General features: G+C 49.3%; 3 protein-coding genes across 4 annotated transcripts in view; 2 read left to right on the forward strand and 1 right to left on the reverse strand.

The window, feature by feature from the left end:
* The window catches only part of Nup62 (Nucleoporin 62kD), a 159,509-nt gene that overhangs the window by 113,978 nt on the left and 19,462 nt on the right, over positions 1–26,069 (reverse strand). The window lies entirely within an intron of this gene.
* Positions 10,114–11,799, forward strand: LOC137627394 (piggyBac transposable element-derived protein 4-like). The gene is made up of 2 exons (XM_068358477.1): positions 10,114–10,375; positions 11,024–11,799. The coding sequence occupies exons 1-2, from the start codon at positions 10,294–10,296 to the stop codon at positions 11,797–11,799; spliced, it is 858 nt and encodes a 285-aa protein (XP_068214578.1). The 5' UTR covers positions 10,114–10,293.
* Positions 11,832–12,836, forward strand: LOC137627179 (piggyBac transposable element-derived protein 4-like). Its single transcript, XM_068358256.1, has one exon. The coding sequence runs from the start codon at positions 11,832–11,834 to the stop codon at positions 12,834–12,836; it is 1,005 nt and encodes a 334-aa protein (XP_068214357.1).

Below are 26,069 nucleotides of genomic sequence, written 5' to 3' on the forward strand. Positions count from 1 at the left end.
TCAAGTCGGACTCTAAGGGAATCCATGGAGTAGCCCTAACTGGTCCAGTCAGGGGCTGTGGCGGTGGAGGGGCCACACCCAAGGACTTCTGAAAAGTTGATAAGAAGGCACTAACACAGGGAGGGAGCTCAGTGGCCTTCGAAGAGTCTTGGGTTTCCTTAGAGAATCCAGTAAGAAGAGAATGTTGTCTAGGAGGAACCCTAGGAGGAGCCTGGGACATCATAGGAAATAGCCTCTGGGCAACAGGAGATGCTCTTTTGACAAGTGAAGAGGGTGATCAGGACTAATAGGTACATTGGCACACATTACTTATTAGGAGGCTCCTTAAACCCTTCTGGGAAGGGTATCGGCCTGCCGCTAGAGGTGGAGGCAGAGGCATTGGAACTGCACTTGCTCGTCGAAACGACAATGGGCGCGATTCACCAACAAAAGTGCTCTTCTCACGAGCACCAGGAGCCGTACTGGAAGATGGAAGCCTTGAGGATTCCTGTTATTCCAGAGAATCGCCTACGCCAGACGTGGTAGGCTGTGAGGACCTCTGAATAGGGGCAACCCAAAGCGTTGGGGAGTGCGTAACAGAGGGACGCGTTGGAGAGCGTCGTATGGCCGAACGCTGTGCTAAAGCACCCTAGGCAGCAAAGGGCACTGGAGGTAGCTTGGTTGAACGCCTGTCTGTAGAGTGATCCATAGCGAGATCAGGTTCAGTCTGAGGTCGTTGAGGTGAGGGACGAGTTGAGGAGTGACATGAGAATGGACTGCGCATGCGCTTACCTCTTCCTCTTGGAGAGGAACGTCTAGATCGTGAACGTGCGGTTCGCGATCATGAATGCTCTGTTCGTGATCATGAGCTAGACATCTAGCCCACAATCATGAATGGCGTGAACGTCTTGAGTGCCTAACTCGCAAATGCGAGTGTTGGCCTCGCAATCATGAACGTCGTCCTCGTGATCATGAACGGCGCCCTTGCAAACGTGAACATCGCTCTTGCGAACGTGAGCGTCTTCCTCTTGATCTAGATAAGCGCAATCTAGAACACAAGTGTCCAGACCTAGATCTAGACTGTCTTGCTCGTGACCACAAGACTTTACCTCGTGAAGAGGTACACCTCTGACAAGAGCGTTGAGACCGTCGGTCACATGAGCGTTAAGTTCTAGCGCAGGAACGCCTTCTAGAAGAAGAGCGTTGAGATCACAATGACCTGCGATCTCTATGATGACCTAACGATTGTCACAAACAACGATCGGAAGACAAGTGTCCTAAAGGACAAGGAGATGGATAGTCTCGTCCTTGCGTGCTGTAACAGAAGGAGCGCTGCTTTCGTGAAGATCATTATCCACAGCCAAAGGATTCCTGTGAGGAGATACAGAGGGCTGAGGATTAGGAGACGACAAGTCCCCAGGATGGCGAGCGGAACGGTCGTCAGCAGGAAGCCGTTGGAGGGGCGAACATGATCGATCGCCACATCCATGCGTGGAAGGTCCAGGGCAATAGCTGGACTTCACAGACCTACTGAGCGTGAGATGTTCAAGGCTCTGGAGTTGGATTCTTGCTAGCACTGAGCTAATAGAGAAGAAGTAAAGTTTCCTTCATAGGGAGAGCAGAAAACCCCAAGGATGGCCACGCCTGCAGCACATCTGCAAGAGAAAATGGCTCCTTGGTGGCTGGAGGTGAAGTTGCTCCTCTAAGGGAAGTACCACGAGGTTGCCAAGGAGTTATTCGGTCTGCACTCCTGCTCGATTGCCTCCCAGAGGAAAGCAAGCGAGAAGGAGCACTAAAAAGTGGTTTGGGGATGTGTGAAGAAGAAGAACGAGCTTTCTTCGCTTCTGAGGGAGAGAGATCGCACTTCGCCTTCTTCCTGCGCCGTCTAAACTTCTCTCATTGGGAGACAGGCCACTCCCGACACTCATCACCAGGCGAACTCTGCTCACAGCGATGCCCTCTACACGTTGGACACAGGGCTTTTGAAGGAGAGAGATGAGACGTCCAATCTCTACAAGCCAAAAGAAAAGTGACGTAGCTCACAGCTGTGAGAGTATACTGTAGCTTATATAGGCAGCTGAGTAGGCCCCCAGCCAGCCCTGCCTACCCACTCAGGTGGTTAGGCAGGGTTGCCACTTTGCACTTTTAGTCTAATGGCTACCTTTCAGCTTTGCCAAAAGATAATCCACGTAAATAACAAAAGTTTTGTTAGTACTGTATGGGAACAAATCCACCGTAAACCTACCGTTAAACAAATATAATGTCAGCTAATGAAATTATTATGAAGTCTATCTAGAGGTTAACCATGTCACAAATAACTCACAATCTATTATTTCAGCACTGCATTAAGTACAAAAAACCCCATTCAAAATTTTGTTTTCTGATGTTGAATCGCAAGTACGCAAAAATATAAAATCTTATTTGGTTCTTTCATTCCAGTTTCATCAATCACACTCCTGAATTGGTAAATATGACAAACTTATAACAGAGTTTGTATTTTTCCTAACATACAAACCCAAATTATTTACTATAGGAGATATTCTAGCGCAAGCTGGAAAATACGGCAGAAAACCTTAACAAGGTCGTTTACGAGGGTCGGTAGCTACTGAATACCTTCAATCGAATTCTAGCTAGGACTATTTTTAGGGGGCGGTGACGGAGGGAAGATTTGTGTAAAGAATTCGGGTTTGTATGTTAGGAAAAATACAAACTCTGTTATAAATTTGTCATTTGTTCCTACACTAAATACAAACCCTCATTCTTTACTATAGGAGACTTAGTCTTGAGGTCAGGATGGACAAGGAGTCCCTATTCCTAGGGAAGATAGTCCTCAGACTAGACTCTTTTGATGAATCTCTCATTGACTTTTCTTTGTAGATCCCCATAACCTTAGCACGACTGAAAGTTTGTAATTATGTGGAAACAAGTGTCTTGGACCCTATCATACTTAGGATTCCCCTAACCTTGAAAAGGGGAACCCTCGTGACTACGAGTATAACTTATACCCTGTGAGAGGAGTCAGATGAGTTTCATACCTTATTTCCATTGGCGAGTCCAGCTGAAACTGGTTACAGACTAGGATACCCAGATGGGAGGAAGAAGGAAGGTGCAGAAGATAGATGGATGTCCTTCTAAAACCTAGTGTAACACAGAATCCTCGACCAATGGCTACTGTCCCCTGAAAGGGCGTAAGGTAGCTACAGCACCTGTTGACCTGCCACAATAGGCCCTATAGAAAAGGTGTTTAGAGACCTATGTGTCACATCGGATAAATAGTGAGTGGTGAATGTAGATTGGCGTTTCCAGACTCCAGCTCTTAAGACTTGGGAGACTGAAAAATTCTTCTTAAATGCCAGTGAAGCAGCCACTCCCCTAAATGGGCTTTGAGTTGGGCTGCCTCTGGGTCTCCGTAAATGGCTCTCGCAATAACTTTCTTGAGCCAGAAAGAGATGGTGTTGCGAGAGATTCTCTTGTTGGTATTGAGGAAGAGATGACGGAGGCGTGGTCTGAAAGGTCTGGTGCGCTTCAGGTATTTCCTTAGCGCCCTGACTGGGCACAGTAGCAATTGGTCAGTATCCTGTGTTACTCTATTGAGGCTGGAAAATTGAAATTCTCTAAACCTCTCATAGGCCGATGAAGGATTCTGAGTTTTGGCCACAAAGCCTGGCACGAAGTTGAGCAAGACTTCCCCCCATCCTCTAGAATGGGTAACTTCGTAGGATAGACCATGAAGTTCACAAACCCTTTTTGCCGAGGCCAGAGCTACTAGGAAGACAGTCTTAAGGGTTAGGAAGTAGTCAGAGGTCCTATTTAAGGGCTCATAGGGTGGTCCCTTCAAGGAACATAAGACCAGGAACACATCCCAAGGTGGTGGTCTAAACTCAACTGGGGGGGGCAAGATCTCTCAAAACCTCGAATCAACAAGGTGATATCTTCTGAGGTGGAAAGGTCAACCCCTCTCAGTCTACAGATGAGGCTTAAGGCTGAACGATAGCCTTTAATTGCCAAGACTGAGAGGAGTTTCTCCTCCCTGAGGTACACTAGAAAGTCTGCCACTAATGGAAGAGAGGGATCGAGTGGAGACACGCCTCGTCCTCTACACCAAGCTGCAAACACTCTCCCTCTTGCTTGGTAAAGGTTTGTGGAAGATTGGCGCAGGTGCCTGGACATGTGCTCAGCCACCTTCTCTGAAACAGCTCTGCATCTGAGGAGAGACTGGACAGCCTCCAAGCGTGAAGCTTCAGGAAGTGGATTCTCCCGTGGGGGATACCACTGTGTGGCTGCGTCAACAGAGGGGGTTCTGGAGGCAGAAACCTTGGAACTTGAACCAGCAGGGAAAGAGGGTCTGCGTATCACTCTCTGCTTGGCCATACCGGAGCTATTAGAGTTAGCTTGCAGTTCCGGGAGGTCCTGAGTTTGTTGATCACCCTTCTGAGCAGGCAATAGGGTGGAAAGGCATATGCATCCAGGGTGTCCCAGGAATGTTGAAGGAAGTCCTGGATAGCTGCCTGATGGTCTGGAACTGGGGACCCCCGTAGCGGGGAAGTTTCGCATTCAGAGAAGTGGCAAACAGGTCTATTGTGGGGAAACCCCACAAAGCTATTACTGTCTTCGCTACTCGAGGATCCAAAGACCATTCGCCACTCAACACTTGGTGATACCTGCTCAGTTGATCCGCCACGATGTTTCTGCGGCCTGGAATAAGCCTGGCCGTGAGAGAAATGTTGTGACCTTCCGCCCACTGGCAAATCTGCACCGCTAGCAGACAGAGGTCTCTTGCCAGAGTACCCCATTGTTTGTTGATGTACGACACGGCTGTGGAGTTGTCGCTCATCAGCACAACTTCTCGTCCTTGTAGATCTTTTACAAAGAATTTTAGGCCTTTCCAGGCTACTAATAATTCCAGGTGATTTATGTGGAGAGTTTGCTCTATCGGAGACCAAACTCCTGATGCTAATTTCGGGCCTAGGTGGGAACCCCAGCCCCGTAGCGATGCATCCGAAAAGTTTTAACTTCGGACTGGGGCTTAGGAGGGGAATGCCCTTTTGGGTATTTTCTCTGGTTGACCACCAATGAAGATCTTGTAACACCAGAGCTGGAACCTCCACTGACAAGAATGGGGAATCGATCTTTTCAGACCAATGGGTCTTCAGATGCCACTGGAGACTTCTCATTCTCGATCTTCCGCCTGGAACTAGTTTTTCCCGGGAGGAAAGATGGCCCAGAAGACTCTGCCACGACTTGGCTGTAAGCGGTAGTGGAGACAAGAGATGGGCGATGGATTGATTAAGTCTCCGAAGTCTGTCTTCTGAAGGGAACACCCTCCCTACCTGGGTGTTGATGGACATACCCAGATAATTTAAGACTTGGGTTGGAGTCAAGCAAGACTTCTCTGCATTTACAAGGATCCCCAGGTCCTTGCAAAGGTCTAAAAGTCTTCTCAGGTGATCCAGAGCTAGCTCCTGGACAAGGCCAGGAGTAGCCAATCGTCCAGGTATCTTAGCAGACGTATTCCGTGCTTGTGAGCTCACGAAGATATGAGTTCGAAAACCTTCGTAAAGACCTATGGAGTGGTCGAGAGGCCGAAGCATAGGACTTTGAACTCGAAGATTCGACCCTGAACCAGAAAGCGCAGGAATTTCCGAGATGTGCGATGGATCGACACTTAGAAATATGCATCTTTTAAGTCCACCGATGCCATAAAGTCTCCTGGATGCACCGCTTGGGTCATGGAGGCTGCTGTCTCCATTTTGAATGGAGTTTGCTTCACAAAGTGGTTCAAGGTCGAGAGATCGATTACGGGTCTCCAACCTCCCGAGGCTTTCTCCACCAGAAAGAGGCGACTGAAAAAACTCGGGGAGGCGTTGGAGACCTCTTGAATGGCGCCTTTTAGGAGCATGCTCTGGATCTCCCGAGCTAGGGCTTGCTGTTTCCCTGGATCCCGAGTTATCTGGGAGGACGAGATCGGGGGAGGAATTAGAGGAGGATAAGAGTCTATGAAGGGGATGCGGTACCCCCAACGAAGCACCTTGATGGTCCATTGCATGGCCCCCATAGCCTTCCACTTCCTCCAACTCTCCTGCAGGCACCCCCCTACGCACTGTGAGGGGGGAACCGTGACCCTATTTCTGTCTAGGGTTCCTCCCTCTGCCTTTAGCCTTAGGAGGAGCCGACTTTCCTCTGCCCATGGGTTTGGCTATAAAAGAGGGGCAGCTGAGGCTCTTGGCTGGGAATGGAGTTGCGGTTGTGGTTTTGAGTTGTGGAGTTGGCTGCTGTTGCATTGTGCGAAGGGAAGCAGCCTTTTGCATCGCGGTGTCCTGCGTCTCTTTCCTCCAAGTATCTAAGGCAGAGGAAACTGCCTGTTTAGAAATGAGGAGAGGTTGCAGAAGATCTGAGTTCCTCAAATCTGACTTCTCGGTCTTACCGATGCTCCTATGAAGTCTGGAAATTACTGATTCCCTCCTTTTTAGAGTTCAGGTGCCCCACATGGTTGCAGTCATAGCAGTTAGGAAGTCCATTGTTTTGGCCCCAGCCGCTAGGACTTCCTGCAGGGACTGCATGGAGTTTTGGTTTGATAGGTCTTCGTGACTCGCTAGGTAGCCTACTGTGCCTGACCACTGTCAAACCAGGATAATGCCTACAGAAGGGACATTGACGCTGCTTCCATTGCCGAGGCTTCTGTGGCGGTGAAGGAGACTGGGAGAGAAGAGTCTCTCTCTGCAGAGCAGCCAGGTGTGAGCCTTGCTGTGAGGGGATCCAGGGTCAGAGGAGAAGGGTTGGCATCTCTGAACTTGTAAAAACGCTTTTGCCTCGAAAATGGAAATTGCAGAAGTTTATGGGATCCTTGAGACTTCAAGGAACCCGTTTCTCCAGAGACCGCCTGCGAGACGTTCCTCAGACGGCCTGCAGTGTGAATAGACCAGGGAAGTTCAATTCTGGTCTTAGGGTTAGGTGGAGGACGACATAGTCTGTCTAAAGCTGGAGCGTCGGTATGTCGCGGTGACATGTAAATCCTCGAGGCCTGAGATATTACACATCATTCTTAGAGCCATCAGATAGAACTCTAAATCCTTTGATGGTTGTTCTCGAGGAATCTTCCGGTTGCGCTAGTTCCTCGTGAGGGAGGGCGATAGAAGGCCGAGTGTCTGGAGGTGACGGCGACGTAGAATACTCCATAGCCGTTATTCCAAGGGAAGGCTGAGCGCTGGCTAATGGCGCCGCGCGCTTGATCTTGCCTGGAAGTCAATGGTCTAGGCGTAGGCGACCGAATTAACGGTACTGTCTCAGTAAGAGGTTGCATTGATCGGTGGTCTGACCTTTTTCCTCTGTTTTCAACCGAGGAGAAGAAGGGTTGAACCCCTGCGTCTTCTTCCGAGGTTTTCGTGATGCTCATATTCCGTAACTCGTTAGGAAGTACGGGAACCGGAGCTGTTCTGCCTGAAACCCGAGGGCAAGGTGAATGACCCCGCGCGGATATGTCCGGAGACTTGCGCGATCGGGAGGTTGAAGGACGGGAGCGCTCTCTCTCTGCTGATACGAAGTGCTCTTTCTCCCTTCCCTAGAGTGATCTGAGCTCCTCAAGTTAATATGTGAAGGAGAGGGATCGCGCTCAGAGTGCTCTATTTCCTTGGTCGCGGTCCGAGCACGATTAGATGAAAAATCGCTCCAACGGGAGCGCTTATTACATTTAGGAGAACTCTCTCGTGACGAAGAGCGAGAACGTATCGTAGAGCTTTTCTTCTTACAGTGCCTAGATGATCCCTCGCGAGAAGAAAACAATCGCGAGGCAGAACGATGACGCGAGGATACACTCTTCTTATGTTTATGACGAGAGCGCTTATCGTCTCTCGGCGAGACATTTCGTGAAGAGATAGAAGGCTAGGAAGAGCGAGAACGATAACGTCTCCTCCTATGTCGCCTCTCTCTCTCTGACGAGAACGTCTGGGCGAAGAAGAGCGAGCTCTCCTTTTCCTCTTCTCTCTCTCCCTCCTAGCCTCCGAGGAGGACGAAGAGGATGAGGAGGAGGAGAAAGGGGAGGGGGAGGTATAGCGATGATCGCGCTTGCGACGTTGTGCTTTCGTAGAAGCGCAAGCGAGAAGCGAAGTAGGTGCCGCGGGAGCTGAAGTTACTACATCTGCCGACACTTCAGCGGCTGCCGACTGGGTTGACGGGATGTAGGCGAGGTCCGGAACTCCCGAAGGTTCCAAAACAGAAGGGACCTGAGGTAAGACTGTGCCCGCGAGGAACTGGTTCCACACTTCCACCGAAGGAGAACCAGAAAGTCCAAGGGCAGGCCATACCGCTCGTACGTGATCTGGAATAGAAGCGGTAATAAGAGTTATTCGCAATGGTGGAAGAAATTGTCCCACTGGGAGGGGCAACGTGATCCGCCTGACCAGGGGGAATGGGGGTTAAGTCAATGGTGCCGCTCTTCCTTGACTTTCCCCGGGAGGAAGGAGGCAAGGAAGAGTCTGAAGGGAGAGATCGAGAGGCCGAAGAAGAGGCCCGAGACTCCTTACCTTTCGACGGCGAACCTGGAGGTAACGAATCCTTCTTGGATTTCTTCTTCTTCCTCTTCACGAACTTATCCCACTGAGAGGGCGACCATTCTCTACATACTTGGCAGGGGGAGCCTTTAGAACACCTACGACCTCTGCACGAAGGGCATAGGGAATGAGGATCCACCTCCGGTGGTGACATGAATGTGCCACAAGATTTCGGGGAATCCCGGGACACTTCCTCATAATAGAGCACATCACATCTAATAAAGAAAAGAAAAAGAAAAAGTTAATCAAAAACATACTAAAGAAAGGTTAGTCTGCCAGTCAAACAAAAGCAGGAGCAGCGGTGCTACCACTGCGACAGCTAGAATTCGACTGAAGGTATTCAGTAGCTACCGACCGGCAGTCCCCCACCCCTAACAGGTGGACAACTACCGGCCCGGTCGTTAACAACCTTGTTAAGGTTTTCTGTCGTATTTTCCAGCTCGCACTAGAATATCTCCTATAGTAAAGAATGAGGGTTTGTATTTAGTGTAGGAACAAACAGTTTTTTTTTTTAATTCCATCACCCACATAAAATATATTTCACTTGCCCATCATTGCTGCTATAATTCAAACGTTTGATTTATGTATCCAACATCCATCAGCAAGAGTATATCCAAAATTGTATTCCAGAGTTGAAAATATAGGTTCATCATGAATTCCGTATGTATTTTTGGAAATTTCAATAATTTCTAATTATATTTAAATCTATAGTTTGAAAGATTAAAGTACCTTCCAATAACTAACAATAGTATAGGCCACAGAGAGAACTATGGTTTTTGAGTGGCGAAAAAGAGAGAAAAATAACAATGAATCATGTGGTTGATGGTAATGGTAAATTTAAATTACGTAATATATAATGTTCCCTTTTACAAAATGATACAGCATCATAGTTCAAGTAAAGGCCAATTTCACTCATTTTGTGTTCTTCCAACCATAAAATTTATTGTACAAATGTAGTTTCGAGGCCTATGACAAATGACAAATTCGGAGATAATTTGTATTTTTCCTAACCATACAAACCTTAGCTATTTACATAGGGTTTACTTTCGGCGTAGCTGAAAAGACGAGCCATTAGAATTTAACGAGGGTGTATTACCCTCGCGCTAGTTAGCAAAGGGGTAGGGGAGTGGTAGCTAGCTACCCCTCCCCCCTCACACACTGGTGAACTGCTTCACTTCACTTAGAGGTAGGACTTGCCTTGGGGGACAGGGCTGGCGGGCAAATATGTGTAAATAGCTAAGGTTTGTATGGTTAGGAAAAATACAAATTATCTCCGAATTTGTCATTTGTTCCGTAACCGAAATACAAACCACGCTATTTACATACGGTGACTTACCCTTAGGAAGGGTGGAAAGTCCCCAGCCTTACTGGCTTTGGCTTACCTGGGGACTCAGAATCCGAGTGAGCAGCACTCGAGAAAAAGAGTCCCTGCACCTCGCAAGTACGTGCGGCCTACATAAGCTTGTGTGTGGAGGGAAGAAGTGTGACTTGTCCTAGGAAGTCGACCTGAAGTCCTTTAGCTGGAATTCTAGGTTAGGACGTTCCCAATACCACCTCGTCAGGGTATGGGGGACGCGACAGTATTAACCCTTTGACTGCGAAAAGCGAGTATACTCGAAAATTAAAATTTCTCCCTTAACTGCGAAAAGCGAGTTTACCCCACGGCGGCGAAAAAACTTTTTGAATAGCGCCGCCGATACTTTTGACATTCAAGTGTACGCTGAAAACGTTTGCTGTCCAGTAGGTGCTGCCATCTAGTGACCAGAAGATGAAACAAAACGTAAACAAAAACAGGTGTTATCAGCTGATGCGACGAAGTTCACGTTGTTTACAAACATCAGGTTTTAAAGGTATGTATTATTTATTTCAGTAATAATTTATTTATTCTAATTAGTTCTTGAATATAAGTACAGTAGACTATAATAAGTCTGATTAAATCATTAAATAAGTGTAAAATATGGTGTAATAGGAGGTAATATGAAGGGCATCTCTTTCAAGCCTAGTAAGCCTATTTTACTGTAAGTTGGCCAACTTCGATTATGTTATGATAGGCTTTGTGTATAGGCCTGGACTTATTATAATGGTAGAATATGATGTATATTACCATAAACTCTAGGCCTAATATCAGTGTCTTCAAATATGTGATAATATGCGAATTGTAAAGACAAATCATAGGCTACCGGTAGGCTACATACACTCACACACACACACACACTCTCTCTCTCTCTCTCTCTCTCTCTCTCTCTCTCTCTCTCTCTCTCTCTCTCTCTCTCTCTCTCTCTCTCTCTCTCTCTCTCTCTCTCTCTCTCTCTCTCTATTATATATATATATATATATATATATATGTGTGTGTGTGTGTGTGTGTATGTATATGTACAGTATATATATATATATATATATATATATATATATATATATATATATATATGTGTGTGTGTCTAGTAGCTATAAATGTAATTTCTTTATTAGGGTATGCTAATTTTATTTTTTACTTTCAGGGTCACCTATAATGGCTTCAAAAAGGAAGAGGTGTGCAACACAACGGGAGATTGCTGATATTCTTGCAGAAGAAGACTCAGAAACAGAAGATTTATTTGTACAAAGGGAAGAAGAACTATATGAGGATTATGAAGCAGACGCAGATGAAGATGCTGATGAAGAAGTTGAAGATGCTGATGAAGAAGTTGAAGATGATGACTTGAATAAAACACTAACTGATGATTCATGGGTGAATATAAAGAATGTAGGCACAGATCCTCCAATAAAGTTAAAGTCTATACCAATTTATTCAGAAACTAATAGGGCTGTAAATTTAGATGACTGCACTCCATTTTTATGCTTTTCTAAGTTGTTTCCTAATGAAATATATGATCATGTAGCTGTGGAAACTAACCGGTATGCAGCATACATGATAGAAAAAATGCAACCTTTAGCCCCTCGATCACGGTACAGAGCATGGAGAGATGTGGATGCAGGGGAAATAAAAGCATTTATTGCTATTGAAATTGCAATGGGATTAGTGCACAAAAGTAGTCAAGCAAGCTACTTTTCTAAAAAGTTTTGGCTAACTGAGACACCTGGTTTTTCCAATATAATGTCACGTGACAGGTATGAAATTATCCGTTCCTGTCTACATTTTGCAGATAATTCTGTTGATGGTAATGATGACAGACTTTATAAAATAAAACCAATTTTAGACATGGTGAAAGATCTATATTCTAAATATTATGTAAGTGGTAGAGATTTGAGTGTAGATGAAAGTACTGTATGGTGAAATTCAAAGGGAGGCTTTTTTTCAAGCAGTACATGCCTAAAAAGCCTACCAAATGGGGAATTAAGGTTTGGTCTCTCTGTGACTCTAAGACTGGTTATCTGTTGAAATTTGATGTTTACACAGGGAAGGGGCTAGATTCTAATAAAGACAAAGGACTTGGTGCATCTGTTGTAGAAAATTTGTTTGAAGGCTTTGAAAACAAAGGCCATGTAGTTTACATGGACAGCTTTTTTAGTGGAGTACCCCTTTTTCAAAAACTTCGAAGTAAAGGTACTGGAGCATGTGGGACAGTTCGTCCAAACAGAAAATATTTGCCATCACAGATGAAAAAAGTAAAACCTAAGAAAGGCCAGCTACCAATAATGTGGAAGAGTAAAGATGAGGAATTGGTTGCTGTCGTTTGGCAAGATAGTGGTAGAGTAAATATCCTTTCGAGTGTTGGGGACACAGGTACAGTGAAAAAATCTATTCAATCTAAGAAAGGGGTAAGGGAAGTAGATAAACCATCTTTGCAAGCTCAGTACAATAAATATATGGGAGGGGTAGACCTTTTTGATCAATTCTGCTCAACCTACCCCTTCAATCACCGTAGCAAAAAGTGGTATCAGACACTCTGGCATTTTGTGATTGAAGTTGCTCTTGTAAATTCCAAAATTAGTTACAACTTGCAAAATAGAAAGAAATTGACCCAGGTTGTGTTTAGACAAGAGGTAATAAAAGGATTGTTAGAAGAATATAACACAAAGCCAAGAAGAAAGAATGTTGTTAGGGACTTGGTGGAAAACAAGCGCTTGGGGGAAAGGCATTTTATTGCTCAGTATGAAAATAAGAAGTACCTACCTAATTGTAGTGTTTGTTCAATATTGCCATCTCAATGTTGCAAAAAAGTAAAGGGGACATGTAAGAGGAAGCAGACATCATATTTCTGTAAACAGTGCCCACAAAACCCTCCTCTTTGTGTTGTCCCCTGTTTTGAAATTTTTCATACTGTGATGAATTATAAGAAAACATGTAAATGTAAGGATGAAAAGAAGTAAATATGTCTTTTTTGTCAATTGTTTGTAATTTCATCATATTTTTTGTAATAAAATTTTACTTCCATAACTTTTCTGGTTTTATTAACAATTTTTGATATTTTCCAAAATATAACAAAATTTGTACTAGTTTTGAATCAAAATTTAAGTACATAATCATAACAATATTTCAGTATATTTCATTAATTTAGTTATTTTTCATCTTAAAAAACATATTCCAACCCATTTTACATGTCAATTGTGATGATATGCAATTTTCGTAATTTTTTTGAAAAAGTACGTTTTTTGGGTAAAAATGGTAAAAAATGTATTAAAAACAAAAAAATATAGAGTTTAAGAGTCATGAATAGATGGAAAACATTGTTTCCAATATCAGGGGGTACTTAGAAATTAATTTCTACAAACTTCAAAATTTGCCGGCAAATTACGTTTTTCGGGGACAAAAATCCTCCCAGCACTACGCAGCCAAAGGGTTAACTCAATACTAGGAACACAAGGAAGCATGGTTTACCTGCAGAGGTTTGAGGTCAGCTATGCAGAGAACCCAGGATGCTGTTTTTCCCAAGAGAGGGGAGGAAGAAGAAAGAAGTAAGGGCCAGACATACCTCTTTCATTCATGCAGTCTAAAACCGGATAACAATGCCCTCAACCTTCTGCTACCTGTCCAATAAGGAGCCTGAGGTTAGACCACCTGTTGTGTAGCCACCACAGGGCCGATAGAAAACGTATCGAGGCTCCAGTGGGTCACGTCCTGCAGGTAGTGGGCTGTGAATGTCGTTAGACGCTTCCAGACTCCAGCTTGTAGCACCTGCGTCACAAAGTAGTTTCTCTTGAAGGCCAGGGACGTTGCGATGCCTCTGACATCATGTGCCCTAAGGCGAAGTGACGGAGGAGGATCTGGATCCAGGGCGTGATGGATGACCCTTTGAGTCCAGGCTGAAAAGGCATTCTTGATGACCCTCCTCTCCGTCCTCCCAAACAGGGCTTGCACGTGAGGACGAACTGCAGCTGTTCTTTAAGATAACCCCTCCGACTCCTTACTGGGTATAGTAGGAGAAGGTCTGGGTCATCTGAAGGAGTCGACCGAAGGTCCGGGACTCCCAGATTTTGAGTCTAGTAACCAACTCAGGGACAAACCTGAACGTTACCTCCACCTATCCTCTTGAATGGGCGACGTCGTACGAGAGACCATGAAGTTCGCTGACACGCTTGGCCGAAGCCAGAGCGAGCAGGAGCACCGTCTTCCAAGACCGGTGACGATCAGAAGCCTGGCGTAAGGGTTCGCAAGGAGATCTCTTAAGAGCCCTTAGAGCCCGAACTATATTCCATGGAGAAGGTCTCACTTCCGACTGGGGGCAGGCAAGTTCGTAGTTTCGTATGAGCAAAGAAAGATCCAGCGAGGAGGAAATGTCTATTCCTTTCAGCCTGAAGGCCAGGCTAAAGGCTGAGCGATAGGCTTCCACCGCCGAGAGCGAAAGGCGCATTTCCTCCCGCCGATATAGTATATACAATGACTCCGCTATTGCTGGAATAGTGGCATCAAGGGGAGAGGTACCTCTCCCACAACACCAACCACAGAAAGACTCTCCACTTCTCCTGGTAGACCCCTGCGGATGACTTTCGCAGGTGTCGAGACATCCGCTCCGCAACTTGTTGCAGAACGCCTCTCTCTGTGAGGGGATGCTGGATGGTCTCCAGGCGTGAAGCTGAAGCCATGCTACGACTTGTGGTAGATGTTGCAGTGTGGTTGTTCGAGTAGCTCGTGTCGTGGGGGAAGCTCTCTCAGGAGTTCCGTCAGGAGATGCAGAAGTTCCGGGAACCACTCTGCATGATGCCGCAGCGGAGCTATCAGAGTCATCGACAGGTTGACCAATAATCTGGTCTTGTTGAGCCCCCTTGTCAACAAACAGAACGGTGGGAAGACGTAGACGTCGATGTCCCACCGTGTAGGAAGGCATCTTGTCAGAGTGCATTGGGGTCTGGGACTGGGAGTAGTACAGCGGCAGCTTGAAATTCGAGGCTGTCGCAAACAGGTCCACAAGGTCAGGACCTGTTGGCTACAAGGGGGGGCCGAAGACCACTCGGTACTCTCTATCTGTGAAGCCCTGCTCAGACTGTCGGAGAGCACATTCCTTTGTCCGGAATAAAACGAGCCGATAGGGTATGAGTGGACTTCGGTTCATCTCAGTATCTTTACGCAAGATGAGAAAGTTGATATGAAAAGGTACCTCCCAGCTTGTTGAAACAAAAGGCACTACCGTGGAGTTGTCGTCCACGGAGTGACTCCCCAGGGTCTGTTGGAAGTGTTGAGGGGCCAGACTACGGCCTTCATTCCTAACAGATTGATGTGGAGGTACCCTTCTGGTTCTGACCATAGGCCTGATTCAGAACGTGGACCCTCCCCCCCTTGTTTTGACGAGTCCGAGAACAGCATCAAATGCGGGGAAAGGGCGAGAAGATCCATTCCCCTGCAAAGGTTTCCATAGGTCAACTACCACTGCAGGTCCATTCGTTCCGCAGGTCCCAAAGAGACCAGAATGTCCGGGGAATCATTGTTTTGATTCCACCAGGACTTGGGCCGCCGATGCAGGGATCTCATCCTGAGGCGGCCGTTGGAACTAGCTTGGCCAAGGAGGAAAGGTGACCTAGGAGGCGTAACCAAGATTGGGCTGGAAGCTCTCCTCGTCTGAGGAAAGGTTCTGCGACTCTCCTCAGCCTTGCTATCCTGACATCTGATGGGAAGGCTTGGAGATTGGAGTCTAATATCATGCCTAGATATCCCAGTTGTTGAGATGGAAGCAGAGAAGACTTCTCGAGAATTACCATGATCCCTATATCTTGGCAAAGTCCCAGAAGCTTGTCTCGGTGTTGAAGAAGGGTCGATTCCGAGACTGCCTGGGATAGCCAGTCATCCAGAAAACGAAGGAGACGGATGCCGCTCCTGTTGCAATATATAAGGGTTTGTGACTGAGAAAACTTTAGTGGTTTGTGTGTGTATGAAATATATTTGATTTTATTTTTTTCTTTTGTATCCCTCAAGCCCCCCTTTTTCCAAAAATGTCTTAATGTGTTATTGTTCCTTTCCAGGTATTGACAGCAGCCCCTACACTCAGTAGGGAGTGTAAGGAAGAGCAAATTTAGAATATTTCCTGTTATCAGTCTGTACTAGTCTGTGATGCTGTTCTATATCCATACCTTGTAACTAGAAGTAAGCTACTGTGTTGCTATATGGGAGTGTGTCATGAACATTAAATAGTTAACATGAGCTATGGAAATGACATATCTGGTCAGAGGCCCAAGAAGTGAATTCCAATGTTAGGAAGAGGGTGACTTTTGAGTTTAGTATGAATTCAGACTTATTCAAAACCCCTTCCAAGATTGAGAGATTTCAAATGTGCTGTTGACAAACTTTTCGAGACATGTTAATGGTGGGCCCGCACAGACCTGTACGACATAGTATGCGGCTGTACTTTTCAGAAATTAGGACTGTTTAAGTGACTTTGCATCCCAATGGTGGACGGGAGATTGATGAGAACAGTATTGATTTAGGGAAAATTGTGGTACTGTATTTTTCACTGTTATATGTTCTTTATAGATGGCATACTGGTACTTGCCCAAATAGATACACGGTTAGAAGTGCCCCTGGTTATACTTGAACTGTATAGGAACGGGGGTGAGTGTCCCCCCAGTGGAAATCTTGTTTGTGTAATGGGTTTATTTTGTTACCCGTATGCTGAAGTTTACGAAAGGGATGCTAATTTTTCCTTTGATTATTTATTCTAATTGATAATTAGTTTTTCCAAATAAACATTTTTTTGTTTTTATGTATACAGCCTTTAATTTTAGAAACCTCCCACCACGGCTCCCTTACTCAGCCACTGTTTTTTAATCTTTCAAATAACTTATGATAATCCCTTTCACCTAATGTTCTTATACTTATGATCAGCAAGCTGGAGAAGCAAAGGTTTAAGTCAGGATCTAGCTGGGTCCCCTTGCCCATTATATATCAAGGGGTGGTGCCCAGTGCTTTGAACTGTTACTTAGGTTTTTGGGTATTCCACCGTTGTATATTTTTTGTGTAGTGAACGTCGGGTTGTGGTCGGCATTCGGACACTAGGCAGTTCGGGTGCTACCTCTGGCCACAGTCCGCAAACCACTACACTGTGTGGCCATGAAGATAACAGGGTGAACATTCTGGAGGACACCTGCAGTGCTGCGGGGAGATCGAAACACCGTACCTTGAACTGGTATATCTTGTTGTCTAGGCTGAATTTCAAGTACTTCCTGGAAGACGGATGGATTGGGATCTGGAAGTACCCGTCCTTCAGATCCAGTGTGCACATGAAGAGTTGTGGTCACACTACAAGCCTGATTGACTCTGCTGTTCCACGCTGAACGAAGTTTGTTCGACAAACTTGATCAGGGCTGAGAGGTCGAGACAGGTCTCCAGCCTTCAGACGCTTTCTTACAAGAAAGAGTTGACTGAAGAAGCCAGGGGGGGAGCCGTCGATGACCTTTTGGAGAGCCTCCTTCTAGAGCATGGTCTCGATTTCTGCCCGAAGGGCTAGCCCCTTTTCCGATCCCATGGCATAGGAGCTCAGCGACACTGGATTTGCTGTCAGTGGAGGTAGAGATGTAAAGAACGGGACGCGATATCCTTGGCTGATCACGGAGATCGTGCAGGAATCGGCCCAGAGTTGCTGCCACCAGAGCGCGCAACCTTAGGCATCCCCCCACTGGGGACCATGCAGGGGGGTTGCCAATCCTAGCGTTTGCGGCCTCGGCCGCTCCCTCAGGATTATTGCCTCCCCAGAAGGACTTCCCGCCCTTCTTGTCTCTGACAGGAGGGGGCTGCTGTTTAGACACCTTGTCTTAGCTGCCGAGGCCGGTTCCGATGTTCTAGGCTGACGAGGCTGTTGTTGTTGAGGCGCTGGAGGCTTGTAGGGTCTGGATGCAAGCGCCTTTGGAGGAGCGAACCGTGATTCGTCTTCTCCACCTCTCAGCTGTCCGTTCCTTGTCCTTGGGCTCAAAACAAGGTCTTTCCAAAAGTGAAAGAGTGTCTGAGCTTGGGACTTCCGAGAGGAACCTCTCGGTCACTGCATCTCAATGCTTCAACATCGAGTTTGCCCACAAGTTGGAAACTTGGTGAGCCGGGAAACGATGGTGCTCGTGCCCGAGAGGAGGAAAGTTTCCATGACCTTCCTGGAGCTCTCCTTGGACAAATTCTCGGATCGCAACAGGATGCCCAGAGATCCAAGCCAGACAACCAGCCATGAAGTGGCCCGCATGGCACACTTTGCGGCTTTCTCCTAGCTTAAGATCTCCGAAGACGAGAATGTCACCTGCCGGGTGGAGAATTTCTCGAGAGAAAAACTCCCTGGGGAGAAGCTTCCACGGAATGGTGGAGAGGAAGGGCTAAAACATGTTCCCCCATGATCTCGAAGTACCTCCTCTGCTAACGGCTGACAGACGCAGTGTCAGCGACTCCCGCTGGGGAAAGGGAATCGAACGATCCTGAGGAGTAGAGATGATGGGGCCTGCCTGAAAAGAAGGAGAAGAATGTTGCCCAAACCTCTCTGAAGATTCTTCCTGCTCTTGTACGTGCCATGCTCTGCGTTTACGGGGAGAAAATCATGATCTGGAAGTACATGCCCCAGAAGACTCGCCAGGTTGCCCATGTTGCGATAACCCGACGGGAATAGCAGTCGAAATCACCCTGGCGCTCGCGTGATGGCAAATCGTTGGTTCGCGCGCGGGCGAACGTGGGTGTGCCCGCGCGAGGGCGCGCAGGCGAAAGTGTGCGTGGGCGCGCAGGTGAGGGCGACCGCGGTTGAAAGGGCGAGCGCTGGAGGTCGGGAGACCGATGGCGCGTAGGCGAGCAATGGCGCGTTTTGGCGAGCGATGGCTCGCTGGCGCTCGCGCGATGGAAAACCGTTGGTTTGCGCGCGGGCGTGTGGGCACACGGTTGTAAGGGCGAGCGCAGGCAACCGGCAGAACGATGGAGCGTCTTGGCGAGCGATGGCGCATTGGCAAGCGATGGCGAGCGGTGGCGCGTAGCGACCGATCGCGTACAGGAGAGTTAACGCGTGGGCGCGTAGGAAACCTACGACGATTGAAGCGTTGGCGTGTTGAAAACGCTTGCGCGCAGGCGAGGAATCGCGCGGGCGCGTAGGAGATCGATGTCATAAAGAGAGCCCAGGGGTGCCTGTGAGCGCCTGTGCGCTAGCTTAGGTGTCTCCTGGGCAGCGCGGTGTGAAGTGGAGGCGCTGCGAGTCCAGAAGAACCTGTAAGCGCCTGTGCGCTAGCATAGGAACTTCTTGAACTGCGCGTGACAAGGCAGGAACCAGGAGATCGTAGGACCGTAGTTGCGTGGCCAGACGATGTCAGCGAGGGTGCAGAACCAGAGAGATCGTCGGTGAGGAGGCGAAGGAATAACTCCTTGCCTGCGCCCAGATCCAAAGATCGTGGGCGCGTGGGCGAACGTTGGCGCGTATTGCGCACATCAGGAAGGGGGCACAGATGCGTGCTGGCGAGCAGGTGCAAGTGGAGTTCAGTAAAGAAAAACCTCCCTGCTTGCGCCCAGATCCGGAGATTGTGGACGCGAGGGCGAACGTTGGCGAGCATTGCGCACATCAGGAAAGGGCCATCAGATGTGCGCCAGCGAGCAGGCGATCGTGGGCGTTCAGGAGACCGTAGGCGCACATGGCGCGTAGCCGCACAGAAGGTCTCAGAAGAGTTGGCGATCAGGAGTTGATTCAGCAGAAGTCTGGTCCACAGCAGGAGAGCATTTGCGAACTACGGGAGCGCGCAGTAGAACGAGGTTGCACAGGTAAAAAAACCTGGCACCAAAGGGACTTACTCACATTGTGAGAAAAGCCCTTAGCCCCGAAGGGACCGGTGCCCGTTTGGAAAACGGGGTTGAGAGGCGCCCACAGCGTTACTGCGTCCAGGAACGGAGAAGGAAGACAAGAAGATCTGGCAGGTGTCGAAGATCGCGAACGAACTGCTGACAGGTCTAGCGAAGCAGCTGCAACTGTCTCTTCTCGTCGAGGAGGATCCTCTGCGGCTGAAGATGAAGACGACCACGGACAGGAGCAACATCATCAGTCCTCCGAAGAGGAGTCTCTGTTAGTGAACTCCCCCGAGGGGGAGAGACACTCGCAGGAGAGACCGTTGGCCTCAGCTGCCCCCTCGAAGATGTTCGGAGGGGGGAACTGAGCCTTCAGCAACAACAGCAGGGGAGTCCTCCGAAGAGGAGTCTCTATGAAAGTCCTCTCTCGCGAACAAGAGAGGTGAACACTTCGTAGAAGAGACAGGAAGAACTGATGAAGGCGCCCCTTGGGGCCGTTGGATCAGCAAGCTGACCATAAAGAGCAACCCTCCGAAGAGGAGCTCCTGCAGCTGCTCAGCCCCTTGAGTGTAGCTGCAAGTGCGACCGCTCAGCACCAAGAGCATAATCGCACGAACTCCATGGTTCGGCCTTGCAACCGCTCAACCCCTTGAGCATGGTTACAAAAGCGGTCGCTCAGCACCAAGAGCATAACCGCCCGAGGACCAGAAATTATTAAGGTAAGAGAAGATGCACCCCCCTGAAGGGGAAAAAACTCAAACCTGGGAAGGGAACCTCCCTCGGAAGGGAAGTACCCACCCATGGAGGCGAACCTCCTGAGCGTTCTATATGAACTAAGGAGCTGACAGTTGTCACGGGAGAACTTCTAGGAGAAGGGACACGCCCATGGCGAAGTTGTAGAGGAGGCGGCAACAGCAGACTCCCCAGGCCCCAACAGGACAGCTCTGATTCGTTGGCATATTAGGCAAACGAAAAACTAGATGGTTAACTGTGAAAATAAAACAATTAGTTAACATTAATTCCCCCGGGGGAACTCCGAAGAGGAACCCCTGCGGGAAAAGAACATGACAAATTCGAAGATAATTTGTATTTTTCCTAACCATACAAACCTTAGCTATTTACAATGGGTTTACCTTTTAGCGCAGCTGAAATGGCGAGCCATTAGAATTTAACGAGGGTGTATTACCCCCGCGCTAGTTAGCGGGGGGGGGGAATGGTAGCTAGCTACCCTTCACCCCCCTCTCACACAGATGAATGCTCACTTTCACTTAGAGGTAGGACTTGTCTTGGGGGACAGGGCTGGCGGGCAAATATGTGTAAATAGCTAAGGTTTGTATGGTTAGGAAAAATACAAATTATCTTCGTATTTGTCATTTGTTCCGTAACCGAAATACAAACCACGCTATTTACATTGGGTGACTTACCCATTAGGTAGGGTGGAAAGTCCCCAGTCATACTGGCTTTGGCTTTACCCGGGGACTCGAGAAAAGGAGTCCCTGCACCTCACAAGTTCTTGCTCCGCAAGGAACCGTGTGGCCTACATAAGCTTGTGTGTGAAGGAAGAAGTGTAACCCGTCCTAGGCAGTTCACCTGGAGTTCCAGAAGGAACTCTGGGTTAGGACGTTCCCAATACCACCTCGTCAGGGTATGGGGGACGCGACAGTATTGACTCAATACTCGGAACACAAGGAAGCACGGTTTACCTGCAGAGGTTCGAGGTCAGCTATGCAGAGACCAGGATGCTGCTTCCCCGTAGAGGGGACGATGAAGAAAGAAATAAGGGCCAGACCTACTTCTTTCGTTCATGCAGACTAAAACCTGATAACAATGCCCTCAACCTTCTGCTACCTGTCCAAAAAGGAGCCTGAGGTTAGACCAGCTGTTGTGTAGCCACCACAGAGCGATAGAAAACGTATCGAGACTCCTGTGGGTCACGCCCTGCGAAGGTCATTAGACGCTTCCAGACTCCAGCTTGTAGCACCTGCGTCACAGAGTAGTATTACTCGAAGGCGAGGGACGTTGCGATGTATCCAACATCGTGCTGTAGGGCGACGTGACGGGGGAGGGTCTGGAGACAGGTCGAGATGAATGTCCTTGAGTCCGGGCTGAAGAGGTATACTGGTGACTCTCCCCCGTGTCCTCCTTGTGCTCCCAAATCGGCTGCAACTGAGGACAAACTGCAGCTGTTCCCAAAGCTAACCTCTCGATTCCTTTACTGGCAAGAAAGAGAAGGTCTTGGGACATCAGATACAGAATGGAGACTCGAAATCTTGAAGGAATTGGACCGAAGGGCCGGGACCCCCAGATTCTGAGTCTAGCCAACAACTCAGGAGCGAACCTGAATGTTGCCTTCCCCTCTTCCTTAGAAAGGGCGGAGTCGTACGAGACCAAGAAGATTGCTTACACACTGGCCGTGGCCAGAGTGAGCAGGAGACCCAAGGCGGAATACAATCTGAGGCCTGTCGTAAAGGGTCTTGAGAAGATCTCTTAAAGGACTAAAAGTCCGAGCCATGCTAAAAGTTGGAGGTCTTCCTCCGACTAGGGCAGGGACCATCGTAGCTTCGCATGAGCGAGGAAAGATCCAGCGGGCAGGAAAAAGTTATTCCTTTAAGCCTGAAGGTCAGGGAAAGGCTGAGCAACAGGCTTCATTTCCGAGAGCGGAAAGGAGTTTCCTCCCGCCGAAAGGCAATAAGACCGTTATTGCTGGAGAAGAGGCCTCAAGGGAAGAGGTATATCTCCCACGGCACCAACCACCGAAGACTCTTCACTTTGCCTGGAAGACCCCTGCGGATGACTATCGCAGATGACGCGACCTCCGTACCGCGACTGTAGCGGGTTGTCTCTTCTTGAGGAGGAGGCGTAGTGTCTCCAGGCATGAAGCCGAAGCGACGCCCCGGTTCGGGAGAGATGTCGCAGTGTGGTTGTTTGAGTAGTCTGCGCCGTGGGAGAAGCTCTCCCGGGAGTTCCGTCAGGGGATGCAGAGGGTCCAGAAACCGTTCTGCGCATAATCCCAGTGGAGCTCTTCCATTGAAAGGTTGAAAGACAACCTGGTCTTGTTGAGACCCATTGTCGACAGACAAAAAGGAGGGAAGACGCAGGCGTCGAAGTTGTCCCACCATCACCGGAATGCATCTTGCCAGAGTCTCGGGGTCTGAGACTGGGGGGAAGAACAGCGGAAGCTTGAGGTTCCAAGCTGTCGCGATCAGGTCCCCCAGACCAGGACTTGCTGGTTACTCAAGGTCAAAGACCCCCAGGTACACTCTCTCTACGAGGCTCTGCTCGGATAGTCGGAGAGAACATTCCTCTGCCTGGAATGAGAGAGCCGATGGTGGTATTGAGAGAATCTCAATCATCCCGGTATCTCTACTGCAAGATGTGAAGGTGTGAAAATGTGTCCCCTGCTGGTTAGAACACGCCAGAATCATGAAGTCGACGCTCACGGGGCGACTCGGCAGGAGCTGTAGGATCTGTAGAGGGGCCAGACTACGGCCCCTAAGCCTGCCTGAATGATGGAGAGGTATCCTTCAGGTCTTGACCATAGGCCTGGACCGGAACATGCCCCCCCCCCCCCTTTCCTTTGACGAGTCCGAGAACAGCATCAAGAATGTGGGGAAAGGACGAGAATATCCACTACCATCAAGAGGTTCCATAGGTCAACACCCATTGCAGGTCTAATAGTTCCGCTGGTCCCATAGGGGCCAGGAAGTCCGGTTAACGTTGCCTGAAACCACCGGAACTTGGACCGCCGCACATGGAACTTATCCTGAGGCGACCGTTCGGACTATAGACGGGTCAATGAGGAAAGGAGAACTAGGAAACGTTCCAAGGTAGGGCTGAAAGCTCTGCTTGACTGAGAACAGGTACTGCGACTCTCCTCAGTCTTGCCACAGTCAACTGAAAGGAAGGCTCGGAGGATGTGGTAACAGAATCTGGCGTCCCCAGGTGGCCACCCATCCAAGTACCGACCAGAACCGACGTTGCTTAACCTCGCTGGACGGACGAGAAGCGGGGTTTCCAACGTGGTAAGGCCGTTGACTCAATATCATGGCCAGATACTCCAGATGTTGAGGCAGAAGAAGAGAAGGCTCCAAGCAAAATACCATGAACCCACACTCATGGTAAGCATCCGGAAGCTTGTCCCGGCGCTGAAGAAGGTCGAACCCGAGCCTACCGGAGTTGACCAGCCCTCCAAAAAGCAGAGGAGGTGGAAGCCTGCACCTGAGCAGCCATGAGGAAAGCAGGGAGAGTTCTCTGGGGAAAAAAACCTGCTATGCCACGGCGGGATAGCCACACTGCATCATAAGCAGGAATACCTGCAGTCTAGGCTGAATTCGACGAGCTCCCTGGAAGATGGATGGAATGGAAACTGAAAGTACCCGTCCTTCTGATCCAGGGTTTAAGGAGTCCTGTCGCCTCGTTACCAGTCTGATCGATTCTGCTGTTCTACGCTGGCCGAAGTTTGTCCGACAAACTTGATCAGGGCTGAGAGGTCGACTACGGAACTCCCCTCTCAGATCCTTCCTTACAAGAAAGGATCAACTGAAGAGGCCGGGGGTGAAGCCGTCGATGATCCTATGGAGGACCTTCGCCTAAGGTATGGATCATTCTGGCCAAACGGGCAACTCTTGCCGACGCTATGGCATAGAGGTTCAGAGACACTGAATTCGCTGACAGAGACGGCGGGCGCGATATCCTTGGCTGATCACAGAGATTGTGCGGGAATGGGCATCGGGAAGCTGTCATCCGGATGAGTAACCTTAAGCATCCTCGCAGCGAGAAACCTGCAATCCTAGAGTTTGTGAACTCTGCCGCTCCTTTTAGGACTATGCCCCCCCGGGGAAGCCTCCCGTGCCATCTGTTCCTGACAGGAGGAAACTGCAATTGGACACCTTGTCCCAGTTGTCGTAGCCGATAACTTAGGACGACGTGGTTGAAAGAAAAGGGCGCTGGAGCCCTGCAGAGTCTGGAAGAAAGCGCCTTGGAGTGAAAACGGAAGTCGATTTCCTCCGCACAGCCGCTGTCTAAGTCTCTGTCCTTGGGCACAAACAAACTCTTCTCAAGGATGGAAGGGTGTCTGAGGTCGTCGACCTCCACAGATGAGACACCCGAAGGAAGCCCTCAGTCAGCGCGTCCAGATGGTACAACATCGAGCTTGTCCGCAAGTTAAATACTTAACGACGAAAGGCCAAGGTGCCTGAGCTCGAGAGGAGGAAAGTACCCATGATCTTCCTGTAGCTTCCTTGAACCAAACCTCGGGCCGTAACCGAGGAGGGAAAGGACCTGGTAAGCCCCCAGAGGAAGGGGTAAGCAGTCACCCCTTGGCCGATGGCGAAATCTCAAACGGAAAGCCCCCCGCCAAAAATCCTTCCAGGGAATGACGGGGAAGGGCTAACCCAGGTTCTGGAAAGAGGAGTGTTGCTCAGACCTCCCTGAAGTTTCTTTCTATTCTTGCAAGTGCCATGCTCTGCGTTTACGGGGTGAGGCCGTGTTTTGGAAATATGCTCCAGAAGAACTCGCCAGGCTGGCCATGCTGCAAAAACCCCAATGGGAATCGTGGTCGCAATCGCCCTGGAGCTCGCGCGATGATAATTCAAAGATTTGCGCGTGGGCGAACGTGGAAGCGCCCATGCGCGGTCATGCAGGAACGCAAACGAAGGTGAGTGAAGGAGCGCAGAAGGAGGGCGAGCATGGTAGGAAGGGCGAGCATGGTAGGAAGGGCGAGCGTGGTAGGAAGGGCGAGCGTGGTAGGAAGGGCGAGCGTGGTAGGAAGGGCGAGAGCTGGTGGTCGGCGAGCTATAACCCATAGACGAGCAATGGATACTGCAAGAATTAAGCCGACGTTCGTGCGAAGAAACACTATAGGTTCGAGCGATGGAACACCGTCGGTTCGCGCGACGGAACACCGTCGGTTCGCGCGACGGAACACCGTCCGTCCGCGCGACGGAACACCGTCCGTCCGCGCGACGGAACACCGTCCGTCCACGCGACGGAATACCGTTGGTTCGCAGGCGGGCGAATATTGGAGAGTATGTGCGCGGACTCGCATGAGCGTAGACGTGCAGGCACGTGGGCGTGTGGGCGCGCAGGCGAATGATCGCGCGGTCGCGCGGGGGCGCAGGCGAGCGGTCGCGCGGGGGCGCAGGCGAACGGTCGCGCGGGGGCGCAGGCGAACGGTCGCGCGGGGGCGCAGGCGAACGGTCGCGCGGGGGCGCAGGCGAACGGTCGCGCGGGGGCGCAGGCGAACGGTCGCGCGGGGGCGCAGGCGAACGGTCGCGCGGGGGCGCAGGCGAACGGTCGCGCGGGGGCGCAGGCGAACGGTCGCGCGGGGGCGCAGGCGAATGGTCGCGCAGGCGAGCGGTCGCGAGGGTGGGCAGGTGAATGAGCGC

The sequence above is a fragment of the Palaemon carinicauda genome, chromosome 35 (assembly GCF_036898095.1).
Source record: "Palaemon carinicauda isolate YSFRI2023 chromosome 35, ASM3689809v2, whole genome shotgun sequence".
NCBI classification, from domain to species: Eukaryota; Metazoa; Arthropoda; class Malacostraca; order Decapoda; family Palaemonidae; genus Palaemon; species Palaemon carinicauda.

Bases quoted from the DNA above. Each gene is read 5' to 3' on its own strand.
- LOC137627179 (XM_068358256.1), top strand. From the start codon at position 11,832: ATGCCTAAAAAGCCTACCAAATGGGGAATTAAGGTTTGGTCTCTCTGT.
- LOC137627394 (XM_068358477.1), top strand. From the start codon at position 10,294: ATGAAACAAAACGTAAACAAAAACAGGTGTTATCAGCTGATGCGACGA. The intron at 10,376-11,023 runs GTATGTATTATT...TTTTACTTTCAG, and splicing joins ACAAACATCAGGTTTTAAAG to GGTCACCTATAATGGCTTCA.